Below are 16,095 nucleotides of genomic sequence, written 5' to 3'. Positions count from 1 at the left end.
GATTATAGCTGAATTATAGTAATATGTATATGAACTTAAAAGTGGCATATATTTTTCACTTGTCTTTTAATTAACTACATGGAGTGAATATACAGAACTTGTAGTTATATTATCAAACTCCCAATTCACAACGGCTCTGCCACACCTACTCATTTTGAAAGTAAATTCCTAATGGTTAAGAGTCAAGTTTGCAAACTCTGAGCCACTCACATTGTAGCATTTCAATAACTGATTTTGAAATAAACAATGATAGCACAGTGATTACTAAAGACAAAGAAAATAGAACTTGAAATTCTTCAATTCTTTCATTTTCCATGACTGATTAGAATTTTTATTTGTGTTTAAACTTTAAGATGAGACAGTGCTAACTATGATGTGTATTATTTTTTTTTGGTAAATAAAAATTTTTGCTTATATGTGATGGATTTTACTGACTTTTGTTAATATCTTTGAAATAAAAATTTATGCTTTTTTTTAGGTTCTTCTGTGGTTTAAAACTAAGGAATGAAGAAGAAAATATCAGTGGTACAAGTCAGTGGGTACATAAATTGTCCTTTTTATATAATTTTGATTTTATTAAAATTTACTTGTTACTGTAATGTTATGATCATTTCTGTGATAGAATAATACATAGGCTTATGTTTCAGTCATTTAAAAATACATGAATATACTTCAAAAGGATCAATCCTTTGCTTTTCTTCCTTTTTTATACTGTGATATTAGTGGTATAGTAATATATTGAAACTTTAATAAAGTCTCTGAGTTTCTTTCCTGGTTTTCCTTACTATTCATGTGATTTCACAATTATTTCTGAAAATGACTTTGTCCTATAGAGATGTTAAAAATGATCTGCTCTTGGTGTCAGAAGTATTAAGTATGCCACTGATAAGAGCTGAAATACATTATACCTGAAGGAAATACACATTAATAAAAGCTGAATCATATTCTCAGTCCCCCCAAATCAAAACCTAAACAGAATGAAGAATTCTTGGGAGTTCTTGTTCATGAGATCTATTTTCTGAGTAGTGAATACCACATTTGTTTCCCATGTGCCCTAGAAGACAGAACTAAAGTGATGGGGAAAAAAGACCAAGGTTCCTTTTCTCTTTTTTTTTTAAATAAAGATTTAGGTACAACAAAATACTAAAAATGATTAAATACTAGAAAATGTTGCCAAAGGAAGCTGTGGAACATTTCTCAGGAAATTGAAGATTCAATCACTTCAACATCTTTCTAAGTGATTACGGTTTCAGATACACAGACAGACAAAATTGTGCATAGTTTTTTATACAGTTCATGGACCCCCTGGAGCCTATCCATAGACCACATACTCAAGAAGCCCTATTTGTTTCAGCTCTAGTACTTAATAATTGTTCAATTCTCTCCTTTTCAAATGCTGACCATCTCTCAAGCCTTTCACAGTTTCATTTCCTCCTTGAGCCTCACTCGGTACAAATACAGAAATAATATATGTGGAAAGAATCTAATATAGAGCCTGGTGGAAGAAGAGGCATCTGTCAAATGCTAGCTTTCTGCTCATGATACTTCTAGCCTATGTGCTGTCTGCTTTCCTAAATTTATATTAATATCATCTTATAGCAGTTAACATCACACAGTTCAGCAAGGTTTCTAAGTATATTTGTTTTGTTTCCCTAGCTAACCAGGTCTGTGAGGGTAGGGAACCTGTCTTATATTTCTTGGATTTTCCTTTCTAGGCATGAACTATTTTGACACTCTTCTTCTGTCTCTAGCTAATTTGACAGTTTCATTACTTTCCTTGAAGAACTAAATTGAGCAGCAACACTGTTTTTTTCAACAAAAGTTCCTAGCTTGAAATCTTAGATGTTGGCTACAGCAATACTTCTTCATATGCTATCTTCTCCCCAACGACTAACCTCATAAAGCTCCTTATAGCTGGTCAGGCACTCCTGCCTACCCCACCCCCGACCCTCCAAAAAATTATCTTAATGCTGACCTACCATATCTAAAGGGCTTCCCTTGTGGCTCAGCTGGTAAAGAATCTGCCTGCGATGCGGAAGACCTGGGTTTGATCCCTGGTTGGGAAGATCCCCTGGAGAAGGGAAAGGCTACCCACTCCAGTGTTCTGGCCTGGAGAATTCCATGGACTGTATACCTGTGGGGTCGCAAAGAGTCAGACATGATGAAGCGACTCTCACTTTCACCATATCTAAAATTCTCTAGCCTCCCGGGCAAATGTTGTCACTTTATTTAAAAAGTTGCTTGAGAAGTAAAAGTAGTTAAAAGTTATCCCTTTCACACAATGCTTTGAACTGTATTAATTCATCCACTTGCTTGAAAGCAATAGAGTAGGCAAGATTACTTCTTGTTGCATCCAGCTTTTCTGCTTCTGTCTTACATAAGTAATGCTTTTTTCCTTGTTGTAAAGACTGTGAAAATTATAGCCAATTGCCCACTCAAGCATACAAACAATAAGCTATGGGAAATCAAACACATACTAAATAACACCTGAATATAAACTTTAAACCAGGAACTAATGATTCAGGAACCCTACAGGTAGTCAGCCAAGAAATTCTATCTGATTTCCAATTGTAAGCTGCATATATTTTTTAGCTTAAGAATCTAAACAACAAAAATAGAGTGAAACATTATCCTATTGTTAAGGATTCCACACCCAATCTTAACTAAAGAAATCTGTACCAAAAAAAGAGAAAAATACACAAGCCTTCAAAATCTTCCCCAACCCCAAAGTGGGAAGATGACAAAAATCAGCAATAAAATGCTTTGCAAAATGTTTCAGAAATCTTCTACTTTTGCCAAAATAGTTATTAACACAGGAATGTTACACAGGGAAGAAAAGAAGATCCATAATATTTTTTAAAAGGTGTTATTAATGTTTGATCAGCAAAGCAACATTTAATGAATCCCTTATAAGAAATGGAGTAGCCCTCAAGTCAACAAAAGAGTCCAAAATGCAGCACTTGGGTGCAATTTCTAAAATGACAGAATAATCTCTGTTCGTTTCCAAGGCAAACCACTCAATATCACAGTAATACAAGTCTATGCCCTAACCACTAATGCCAAAGAAGGTAAAGTTGAACAGTTCTATGAAGACCTACAGGATCTTCTAGAACTAATGCCAAAAAAAGATGTCCTTTTCATCATAGGGAACTGGAATGCAAAAGTAGGAAATCAAGAGATACCTGTAGTATCAGGAAAGTCTGGCCTTGGAGTACAGAATGAAGCAGGGCAAAGGCTCACAGAGTTATGCCAAGAGAACGCACTGGTCATAGCAAACACCCTCTTCCAACAACACAAGAGATGACTCTACACATGGACATCACAAGATGGTCAACACTGAAATCAGATTGATTATATTCTTTGCAGCCAAAGATAGAGAAGCTCCACATAGTCAGCAAAAACAAGACTGGGAGCTGACTGTGGCTTAGATCACGAACTTCTTATTGCCAAATTCAGACTTAAATTGAAGACAGTAGGGAAAATGACTAGGCCGTTCAGGTATGACCTGAATCAAATCCTTTAAAATTATACAGTAGAAGTAAATATATTCAAGGGATTAGATCTGATAGAGTGCCTGAAGAACTATAAACAGAGGTTCATAATATTGTACAGGAGGAAGTTATCAAAACCGTCCTCAAGAAAAAAAAAATGCAAAAAGGCAAAATGGTTATCTGAGGAGGGTTAAGAACAGAAGTGAAAGGCAAAGGAGAAAAGGAAAGATATACCAATGGTTATCTGAGGAGGGTTAAGAACAGAAGTGAAAGGCAAAGGAGAAAAGGAAAGATATACCCATCTGAATGCATAGTTCCAAAGAATAGCAAAGAGCAAAGAAAGCCTTCCTGTGATCAATGCAAAGAAATAGAGGAAAACAATAGAATGGGAAAGACAAGAAATCTCTTCAATAAAATCAGAGATACCAAGGGAACATTTCATGCAAAGACAGGCACAATAAAGGATAGAAATGGTATGGACCTAACAGAAGCAGGGTTATTAAGAAGAGGTGGCAAGAAGAAGAACAGAAGAACTATACAAAAAAGATCTCCTTGGGCCAGATCACCATGATGGTGTGATCACTCCTAGAGACAGACATCCTGGAATGCAGAGTCAAGTGGGCCGTAGGAAGCATCACTACGAACAAAGCTAGTGGAGGTGATGGAATTCCAGTTGAGCTCTTTCAAATCCTCAAAGATGATGCTGTGAAAGTGCTGCACACAATATGCCAGAAAATTTGAAAAACTAAGCAATGGTCACAGGACTGAAAAAGGTCAGTTTCCATTCCAATCCCAAAGAAGGGCAGCGCTAAAAAATATGCAAACTCCTGCACAATTGCACTCATTTTACATGCTAGCAAAGTAATACTCAAAACTCTCCAAGCTAGGCCTCAATAGTATGTGAACCGGGAACTTGCAGATGTTCAAGCTGGATTTAGAAAAGGCAGAGGAACCAGAGATCAAATTGCCGACATCCGCTGGATCATAGAAAAAGAAAAAGAATTCCAGAAAAACTTCTGCTTCATTGACTAGCCTTTGACTGTGTGGATCACAACAAACTGTGGAAAATTCTTAAAGAGATGAGAATACCAGACCACCTGACCTGCCTCCTGAGAAACCTGTATGCAGATCAAAAGGCAACAGTTAGAACCGGACATGGAACAATGAACTGGTTCCAAATTGGGAAAGGAGTATGTCAAGGCTGTATATTGCCACCCTGCTTATTTAATTTATATGCAAAATACATCATGCAAAATGCCAGGCTGGATGAAGCACAAAGCTGGAATCAAGATTGCCGGGAGAAATATCAATAACCTCAGATATGCAGATGATACCACCCTTGTGGAAGAAAGCAAAGAGGAACTAAAGAACCTCTTGATGAAAATGAAAGAGGAGAGTGAAAAAGCTGGCTAAAAATTCAACATTCAGGAAACTAAGATCATGACATCTGGTCCCATCACTTCATGGCAAATAGACGGGGAAACAATGGAAACAGTGACAGACTTAACTTTCTTGGGCTCCAAAATCACTGCACATGGTGACTGTAGCCATGAAATTAAAAGATGCTTGCTCCCTGGAAGAAAAGCTATGACAAACCTAGAGAGTATTCAAAAGATAGAGACATACTTTTCCGGCAAAGGTCCATACAGTCAAAGCTATGGTTTTTCCAGTAGTCATGTATGGATGTGAGAGTTGGGCCTGAAAAAGGCTGAGTGTTGAAAAATTGAAGATTTTGAGCTTTGGTGCTGGAGAAGAGTCTTGAGAGTCCCTTGAACAGCATGAGATTAAACCAATCAATCCTAAAGGAAATCAACCCTGATTATTCACTGGAAGGCATAATGCTGCAACTGAAGCTCCAATACTTTGGCCCATCTGATGTGAAGAGCTGACTCATGGGAAAAGACCCTGGATTCTGGGAAAGATTGAAGGCAGGAGGAGAAAGGGATGACAAGGGATGAGACGGCTGGATGGCATCACCAACTCAATGGACATGAGTTTGCGCAATCTCCGGGAGATGGTGAAGGACAGGGAAGCCTGGCATGCTGCAGCCCATGGGGTTGCAAAGAGTTGGACACCACTGACAGACTGAAAAACAACACAACCAAAGCTTGAAGGAATTAAGCAACAGAAGCTTAATGCTTTTCTGTTGAAAACTTATTCTTATATGACACAGTGAGTTTTGGTACCTTCCTTGTCCAAACTGTCATATTCTCTGTTCTTCACATCACATTAAGTAGGTCATCAGAACTTTGAATATTATTAAACACATACAAATCTCTAAAGTAACATGTCATACAAGGCATCTATGTGTTCTTAGAGCACCCCAAATGATTGAATTATGTGTTGTATAATTTCCCCATTAGTTACACATATGTTTTGATGAGTCTTTATAAGTCATAATGCTCACTTTTTAAAAGATTCTCTTTATCCTGATCTTCCTTTTATTTTCAGTGATGAATTTAAAATCAGTTCTAAATGATCAAATGCCCATTTATAATAAGGTAGTTCTGAGAAAGACTATAACATTTTGGTAATGTTACAGTGCTAATTTAAGGCAACTAAATAAATTAATAAGTAACTACTATATGCTTCCAAAAGGCTGACTAAATTTTTTAAAGAGCTTTCTTAAGCAGCAGCTATTGAAGCAAACTTATAGTTCACTATGTTCCTTCTCCCTGTAACCACACTATATTTCTGTCATGTTGAAGCAAAAAATGTTCATCATTTTGGCAGCTCTGCCTGCAAAGTGAGAATTACCTTCCCAAGCTCTTGAGATTTATGCTTTTAATTACCTACTATCTGCTTCACTACCCTCCACACCTTAGAATCAATATAAATAGTCTTATTTATGGGAAAAATGTAAAATGTTTGACAAAAGCAGGCTATCATTTTCTAGATTTCCATTTGATGCTATTGATTCTTTGCATTGTCAGTACCTTCTCTCTTGACAGAATCACTTGGTTTTTCAAACTTATAAAATTATTCATTTATCTAATAATTTGTACTGTTTAGCAGCAGATGTAAACTTTACAACTAGCTTTCATTTTCTAACCCAGCAATGAGATCATTTCTTTATTTAATGACCAACTGCAGAGTTTAGTTTGATTGTGACTTTCTCCAAATCCCTTCATCATAAACTCACTTTTTTATAAGGACCAACTTTCATGGCTTATTTAATTTCTGAATGGAAAGCCACTATTAGCATAGGTGAAACTTAGCAGGCTAAGTACCAGTATTCTTAAAACTCTGCTGCTCACATTTTATCAGCATCAATTCTTAAAAAAACACAAGTTACACATACTTATACATAATTGTGTATACTCAATTTATAGGTGACTATACAAATACAAATTAATAGAGTAAAGGAGCTGTTGTCCATCTCAAGGGCTTCAAGAGAAATGAAGTAGGTATGCATGGGGAGTGGGCAGTGACTGTGTGCGTGTGCATGAGAGGCGGGAAGAGTTAAGATGACCTGTGGACCTAACACATGTAGATACTTGTTGGACATATCTGATGGTGGTGATGTGTGCGTTAGTTGCTCAGTTGTGTCTGACTCTGCGACCTCATGGACTGTAGCCCACTAGGCTGCTCTGTCCATGAAATTCTCCAGGCAAGAATACCGGAGTGGGTAGTCATTCCCTTCTCCAAGGGATTTTTCCAACCCAGGGATTGAACCCGGGTCTCCTGCACTGGAGGCGGATTCTTTACTGCTCTGAGCTACCAGGGAAGTCCAGTGGTAACAAAGAGGGCCAAATATTAGAAAATGACTGTCAAGGCTTTCCTTGACATATCAGTTATCAAAGGGCCTGAAAGTTCAGGAAATATAGGAAAAATTGTCCTAAACACTACACTGGTTGGAATTTTAAATACTATCTTCAACATACTTAAAAAAAAACTATCTTCTAGGCAGAAACCAACTCAATTCTGTAAAGCAATTACTCTTCAATTAAAAAATAAATTTTAAAAAATACCTTTTAGGGGCTTTGCAAGTGAAAAGTGCCTCAGAATTTACAGCAATGAATCAAGTTACTAAACCTGAAAAAGCTTAATAAAGAAATTATGTCCAGGAAAGAAGGAAAGAATAGTATATTTGTTGTATCTTTGTATCAGAGAAGAGCTAGAGAGAAAGGAATAGAAGAGAGAACACAGGAAGGAGGAACATGATGCGAAGAGAACATGTTTTCATGGGGAAAGACAAACATGAATGACTGTGGACAGAATTTCTAGAGTTAAAACCAGAGCTAGGCACCCAAGAGTGAAATGCAAGTTCCCTAGAAGAGTATTTTTTCAAACAAAAAGCTTGATCCTTCAGAAAATTTAAGCAGGTGCCCTTGCAGTTGGGTGCTTATTCTGCTTTTGCTTCAAGAAAGGTCTTCCAAGAAGGTGTGTAAGGGGTTCCTATTTCCCTGCTGCTCTGACCTCCCAGGGAAGGAACCACAGCTGCTGGAGGGACTTGCTGCCTCCTGGCAGCTGGTGGAGAGATGCAGTAGGGCCTGGGGGCCAAAGGAGATGGAGGGTCAGCCAAGAGCACATGGAAAGGGCATTTATGTGGGACCCGAAATTGTTGCTTTCTCCCCAGTCTCATGACTGCTGAGATCCCCGCTGGATGACAGGGAATGCCAGGGCCTCCAGCAGAAAATACACTAAAGCCTCTTGAGTGGCAGATGGTGGATGGGGGCAGTTTGTTTATACAAGACAGAGAATTTGTACTGTAATATATAAACTGCTAAAGAAATTAGGAAGTGGGCATAAGATTAAAATTACAAAAAGAGATGCAGGCAGAAAGGCCCAGGAGAGCATATTTAAATAATCTTGTCCAAATGAAAACTGCTAAATTGACACAGATGCAAAATGCAGAGCAAAGAAGCATCACAGATGTATCAATTACACATGAACTGAAGATGACTGTTGGATGACTGCACTTCCTGAAATCTCAGAGATATTTATAGTAAAGAATAAGAGAATCAGGTCACTTACAGAAATGTTCACACAAGCAGTTGGTCACCTTGCCATTTTAACTTCTAAGCAAATCCTTAATTTTCTGTCCATTTGTACTGTATCAGTCTAATGTAAATCAATGAAATGGCATGAGGTCATCTATCTCCTTATGACTTAAGACATGAGGAAATAGAACACAGCAAGGGAAAAGAACAGTGGGCTAAAATGAGAGAGAGGAGATACTAGATAACCAAAATCCAAAACAAAGACACAAACAGCACAACAAAAGTAAAAACTTAGAGGAGCCACAAGGTAAAATTTTTATAAAAAGTGAACGAGAGATGATTAGATTTATAATTCTATTCAAAAAGTAATACTGTAAATTTAAAAAGTCAAATGAGTTAGCTCCAAATGAGTGGGGTTAGCAGTTAGGGACCCTGCATCTCATGCTTAATCAATTGTGATATTAATGCTGAGTACCAAAATTTCAGGGTCAGTTCCTAAATTAGAGTATATAAAACTTGATTAAAAAGATCATTATGCTCTCATTTCGATTTGTCCATGAAGCATAAAGGGCTCAGTCACATGTTTAGGGTATTTATGATTAACTCTGCTCTGGGATAACAATAATAAAAGAAGATCATCCTATTTTTAAGCATTCAAGAGTTTTAGGTTGCCCTGATTTTATGCAAAAATCTCTTTAAGGTCAGTTTTCTTTATCCTTCTGCTACTATTCTCTAAGAAGTTAAAATTACTATGAAAATTAGAAATTATTTAGGATCTTCCAGCTTTCAACCTAGCCAAAAAAAGAAATGTTGGCCTCAAAAATATTTTAAAAGCTTTTGTTAAAAGTTCTAGTTTCTTGGTTTTCATATGAAAACCGAAAGTCCAATAATTTTGAGAGTCTGTTTCAAAACTGACCATGGAACATATGGAAGACCTATTTCCCTGGCAAGGCTTAACTCTAGGAACATATTTCCCAGCTAATGGGAATGATCCAGATTGAGGCTTATCAATTTATACCCACACTAGAGTTGCAGTGCCCTTGTTCACTGGAGAAGAAGGGAGCATTCAAGCCCAGGACATTTTCATTCAGTGCTCACTCTAAACCACATTATACAGAAAAAAGGTGATCAAGAAGAAATAGGGATATGGGTGATGTACACATTTGAACAAATGTCTAGGACTCAGTTGGAAAGACATATTATTCCTGGACTGCAACGCCTGCCCCTTGGCAAAGTTAATGGTGTCAATACGCAAAGGTTCACTTGGGAAATGTTTGTGATTAATGCTTGTTCATTTGCATAATGCTGTATTGTGTAAATAAAGCTATAGCATTTTGCTTTCCTACAGTGGAGTTCTACTGAGATGATAAAAGCTGAACAAAGGGGGTTACTGGACACTTAAACTAGGTCACATTGAATTTTTATGCATGAAGTCTGCCCTGGTACAGTTTATACGGGTAATGGAGAATGGCAGAATGCAGTCTGTTTACTGTGCAAATCTGCCTTCCAGATTTTTCAATAAACATATTTTCTACACTGAAGAGGAAAGCCAATTCAGTCTTAGGCTGATTTAGAAATGTTATTAAAGAAAATAAGGATGAGCATCTTCTTAATTCTTACATTAAAATGTAAATAGGGTAATTATAAAATAATAAACTCTCCCCCAAATAAAGAATGCTCAGTTTCAGAGCTCAGTTATGCAGATTATAGCACCATTACTAAACACTGAGAACATGTATATGTCACACTTGTGAATTTGCCATCCAGACTGTGTGGCTTTCCTGCCCAGAGTCTAAGCATGACTCAGAAATTTAATTTCTTTCTCCATTATCAATAGAGCTTTAGTGATGACAAGAAAGCCAGTGGTCACGTGCTCACGGGTACATCTGTCCATGTCTCTGTTAGTAAATACAAAGAAAATTACTGACATTGAATGAAGCTCATGTCAAAGACGAATCTGCTCCCAGAGCAATTCTAGGCTGTAGAAAGAAGACTGACATACCTCCCCTCACTCAACCCATGACACAAATAACAAATAAGATGCATAATCATTCTTTCTAGGTCTTAGCTATTCCACCTGTAAGATGGAAGTGATTAAATCCCATCCTTCTAAAGAAATACCATGAAATGATTTTTAATCATAGTGCTGGAATGACCCTCTCAAAGACCACGTAGTCCGTTTTTGGTTATGTTACAGAAGAGGAAACTGAGGCCCACAGTGGTGAAATGGTTTATCAGAGTTCAAAGTTAAGGGTTAAATCTCATTCAAGGACTGTTAATTCCATATTTTACACTGTGCAGCATTTCTATGCATAGAATAATGAACATATAGAGCTGAAAACTGAGAACATGTTCTGAGAGGATCCAATAAGGTTAATCCCTGAAAGCTTTCACACACCCTGTTTACTAGTAAAACTTGCTGCTGGATTCTGGAGTCTAGTATGTATGCTGTGCTGTGCTTAGTCACATCTGGCTCTTTGCGACCCCACGGACTGTAGCCCACCAGGCTCCTCTGTCCACGGGCATTCTCCAGGTAGGAATACTGGAGTGCGTAGTCGTGTCCTCCTCCAGGGATTCTTCCCAACCCAGGGATTGAACCCAGGTCTCCCACATTGCAGGCAATTCTTTACCATCTGAGCCAGCAGGGAAGCCCAAGAATACTGGAGTGGGCAGCCCATCCCTTCTCCAGGGGGTCTTCCCAACCCGGGAATCAAACTGGGGTCTCCTAAATCACAGCCGGATTCTTTACCAGGTGAGCTACCAGGGAAGCCCCTAGTATATATAGTGCTTGGCATAAACTAAAATAGGAGCACAGTAAGTGCTAAGACAATGAGTTAATTTTTAAGGCAACATAAGATAATGGGAGAGATGTGGATTTATAGGCAAGAGACCCAAATTTATGTACTAGCATGCTGTGCTAAATCACTTCAGTCATGTCCAGCTCTTTGTGTCCCCATGGACTGTAGTCTGCCAGGCTCCTCTGTCCATGTGACTCTCCAGGCAAGAAAACTGGAGTGTGCTGCCATTTTCTTCTTCAGGGTATCTTCCTGACCCAGGGATCAAACCCATGTCTCTTTTGAAGATCTGTCATTTATTGGTTATGAAAATCTATGTTAACTCCAAAGATAAGAAAAACCTAAGTGTCCACCAATAAGGGACTGGTTAAAGAAACCATGGAACTTCTACACATAGACTACTATATCAGTATTCTACTGCTGTTGTAGCAAATTACCACAAACTCAGTGGCTTAAACGACACATATTTATTATCTTACAGTTCTTGAGGTTGGAAGTCCAACATAGGTTTCTTTGGGCTAAAACCAAGGTGTCAGCAGGACTGCATTCTCTTTTGGAGGCTCTAAGTCAATTTCCTTGACTTTTCACTTCTAGAAACTTTCTACACTCCTTGGCATGTGGTCCCTTTTTTCACCTTCAAACAAACCATGGTCACTCAATTTGTTCTTATATCATGTCACTCTAACCTTCTCTTTTGCCTCCGTCTTCTACCTTTAAGGGCCTTTGGGCCTGTGGGATAATCCAGGACAGTTATCTTCAGGTCAGCTGATTAGTGCTCTTAATTCCATTTACTACCTTAATTTCCTTTTGCCTTACAAGGTAATACAGTAGAAGAATCCAGAGACTATGATGTGGACATCTTTGCCTATCACACCTATGAAAAAATAGTGAGGGGGCTTGCTAGGTTCTGATAGGGAAAATTCTCTAGGCTATATTGCTATGTTAAAAAAAAATGCAAGGTACCAGTAAAGCACAAATAGTATACTACCTTGTATGTAGAAGAGGAAGGAGATTGAGTATACATTCATACTTGGTTATATCTGTATAAACAAACCCAGGAAAGATAGGCAAGAAATATTAATGAAGTTATGATAGGCAGAGAGAGAAAGGCATGGAGATTAGGAGGATGGGAATAGGATGGAAAAATATTCTTCAATGATTCTTTTAAAATTAATTTTCTTTTTGGTCCGTGTAAATAAATGTTTTCTTTTTTTCCTAATTCAAGGGCTTCATAATTGCAAAAGTCCTTATTATTCACTTGATAGTTAAAACATTTTACTTTGAGCAGCCTGTCTATCATCAACCTTTTAATTTTTCTCTTGTTAAATTAATACTTCTAACGGGCAGATCCTCATTTGTCAGTGACTTTGTATTAAACAGTTCTCCAACATGTCTGCATCTTTTGCAAGCTTTTTGCAATTTTACTTTACAATCTCTTTGCTTTGTATTATGAGATGCTTCAACATCTGGCATCACTGCAATGGGAATGCTAGAATTAAATATGGAGCATGTCTTCACCTGGGCATTCATTTTGTCAGTGGCCAGTTAAGTAGTGAACATATTCATTTTATATTCATAAAGTTACAAAGATGCTAATTTTCCTACATGGCTACATAAATTTGGATAATAATTGGGCAAAAATGTTAAATATACTTGGATCTATTTTCAGTATTTATTATTCTGCTTTTTCTTTAAAAAGTTCCTTTAATTATTATACCTAAATCTAGTAGCAATACTGTAGTTTAATATATCTAGTAGGCATGTTTCTATAATTAGTCTTCAATTTAAAAAATATTTCATGATTCTTATCACATTGATTTTGTTCTCCTAGTCAGGTTTACTGAGGTATACTTTACATACAGTAAAAGTCTTTTTAGGTATTGAGTTCTATGAGTTTTGAAGAGAAAAACAAAACAAAACAGTTGTGTAACTACCACAGCAATGAAGACTTAAGAGTATTTCCATCATCCAAAAAAGTTCTCTCATGCCCCTTGGTAATGAATTTCTCAATGCCAACTTCAGTCCCTATTAATTATGTGTCTGATTTTTATCCCTACAGTTTTGTCTTTTGCAAAAGTTACATAAGTGTAAGCATAAAGTGTATAGTTTTTGTGTGCACTTATTTTATTTAGCACACTGCCTTTGAAATTCACCCATGATGTGGGAGGCATTGGTATATCACTTCTTTTACTGCTGAGTCCATTGCAGGGCTATATTTCAGTTTATTTCATCATCAGTTGATAGACATTAGGATCAATTTCAGTTTTGGGCAATTATGAATAAAGCTCCTATAAAGATATATAAATATGGCAAAAGTTTTAATTTCTCTTGGATAAATACCTTGAAGTGGGATTGATGGGCTGTATGAGAAATGTATCTACCACTTTATAAAAATTCTTATAAATAGCCATCAAACTATTTTCCAAAGGATCTGCACTATGGTTTATTTCCAACAACAGTTAATGAGAGTTCCAGTTGGTCCTCATTTTTGCATTTGGTAATATCAATTGGTTTAACTTTTATCATTTTAATAGGTATAGTGGTATCTGATTGTGGTTTGCTTCCTTAATAGCTAATGATGTTGACAATTGTTTTGCATATTTATCTGTCATGGTAAAGTGCCTATGTAAATCTTTTGCCCATTTATTATTTATTATTGAATCATAAAGTTATATAAATATTCTGCATACAAGGCATGTGTCTTACAAATATTGTCTCTCAGTCTGTAATTTTTCTTTTCAATTTCTTAACAGTTTAATAGTGTTATTTGAAGAGGAGACATTTTTAATTTTGATGAAGTCCAATAATGAGCATTTTTTATAATTAACATTTTTCATTTCATATTTTTTTAGACAAAGAAATCTTTGTCTAACTCAAGGTCACATAAATTTTCTCTTATGTTATTTTCTAGAAGTTTTATAGTTTTAAGTTTATAGTTATGCTAAGACCTACTTGAATTAATTTTCATATTTTGTGGGAAATAGCAGTCAAGATTCTTTTTGAAAAATTTCCATGTAGATATCCAATTGTACTATTTGTAGCGAAGACTGACCTTCCTCCATTGAACTAGCTCTGCAACCTTGTTGAAGATGAACTGACTACACGTGTGGGTCTATTTTGTTCTATTGATCAATGTGTCTCCTACTCTTTCACCAATAACATGGTCTTGATTACTATAGGTTTTATAGTAAGTATTAAAATCAAAAAGTATAAGTACTCAAACTTTGTTCTTTCCTAAAAAACATTTTGACTATCATAGGGCTTTTCTATTACATTTAAGAAATGTCTTGGTATCTTCTATAAAAAAAGCCTTCTAAGATTTTTATTGAAGTTGTGTTAGGTGTATGGATCAGTTGGGGAAGAAATGACATCTTAACAATACCAAGATTTCTAGTGAATTGGTACTATATATCTCTCAATTTATTTGGGAACATTTTAATTCTTGAATATGGAATTTGAGAAAGATTTTAGCAGGTGCCAAAAAAATTCTTTGGAGTTTTGGTTGAAATTGCATTAAATATACTTTTATAAGTCATGGTAAGCATATCTCCTCTTTTCCAATGACTATAATTTTCATTATGTTTCCTAAATAGAATTATGAAAATATCATCTACTGGTATATGCAAAGAAAGGTATTTACTATTTTAGCATTTCTGAAACTCATGAATCTTATAACATACTCTTTGCAAAATGACTTTGATGATAAAATATCTTGGGAAATACCACATATAATATACAGTTGCCAGATTCAGATTTGCATTTGTCATTGGCTTTACTTGATAATTGAATATTATAAACATTCTAATATTATTTATTGTGATATTGCTATTTTATTTCTACATTCTAAAATTGACTTTCAAAAAATATTAATTTGTATCCTTTCCTTATTATCATTTTTTAAAACATGATGGTTATACTTATGAGATAAGATAATTTACAAAGTCTTCCCTGTATTTCTATCTTCCAGGAAAATATAAACTGTGCAATAAATTATTCTTTCAGGTATTTAATATGATTTGGCACACACAGTTAAATGTGGTACTTGCTATCTCAAGAATAATAAGAATGGTTTTCTTCAACATTCATTGCATTTTTTTCATATTTTCATTGCATTTTAAACTTTTAAAAAATATTTTCTGCTATCCAAATGTATTTCTGAAAAGTAAATATAACTGGTAGAATTAAGTATACAATGAAACAGATGAGACTGATTACATAGAGAAAGCCTTGATTTTTGATACTAGCCACTCTGTGGTTCAAGTTTCTAACGTTGAATCTGACTCCCTTTAAAATCTAGCACACTGAAATAAACGGGCCACCAATTGCCCACAATAAATGTGCTTCTAGAGAATACATAATATGAAGAGATGTCCATGTTCAGAACAATCAGACTCCAAGCTGACAGACTACAGAGAGCAGTGAAAAGGTGATACTCACATCCGAGTTAAAGCGAAGCTGACAGACATTACAAGAAATAACTTGTTTCTTCTTTGGGGGAATGGACACTCCAAATGTGTGGTTAATGACTGCTTTTTGCACAGGATCCATCTGAGGAGCAAATGACAAAACAGTCACTGTATAGCTTCAAAGGACAGACAATAGTGTGTACAAGTAAAAGTAGCTATATTATTCCATAAGGTTTTCAACTCTTATTTCCCAAACAAGGATCATAAACAATCTCATTCATTAGTAATACATTTATTTCCAAGAATTAAAAACAAACAAACAAAAAATTTTCAAATCGAAACACACACAAAACAATCACAGGAGAATCACAACATTTCAAGATACCTTATATTTATGTAAGAAACCTTGAAAAACCTTAAAAGATTCATAGAACAAGAAAACTCAAGATCCAAATATCAG

General features: G+C 36.0%; 1 protein-coding gene across 7 annotated transcripts in view; it reads right to left on the bottom strand.

Annotated features, from left to right (window-relative positions):
• ZNF385B (zinc finger protein 385B) overlaps positions 1-16,095 on the bottom strand; it is a 335,826-nt gene that overhangs the window by 55,331 nt on the left and 264,400 nt on the right. For 6 of the 7 annotated variants that reach the window (XM_070475935.1, XM_070475936.1, XM_070475938.1 and 3 more), the window contains one exon: positions 15,667-15,777. The exons of the other annotated variant lie outside the window; for it this stretch is intronic. In XM_070475935.1, coding sequence (XP_070332036.1) covers positions 15,667-15,777 — 111 coding nt within the window. The remainder of the gene's footprint in view (positions 1-15,666; positions 15,778-16,095) is intronic. 7 annotated transcript variants of the gene reach the window in all.

The sequence above is a fragment of the Odocoileus virginianus genome, chromosome 13 (genome assembly GCF_023699985.2).
Source record: "Odocoileus virginianus isolate 20LAN1187 ecotype Illinois chromosome 13, Ovbor_1.2, whole genome shotgun sequence".
NCBI lineage: Eukaryota > Metazoa > Chordata > Mammalia > Artiodactyla > Cervidae > Odocoileus > Odocoileus virginianus.
This window is presented reverse-complemented; position numbering and strand designations above follow the sequence as displayed.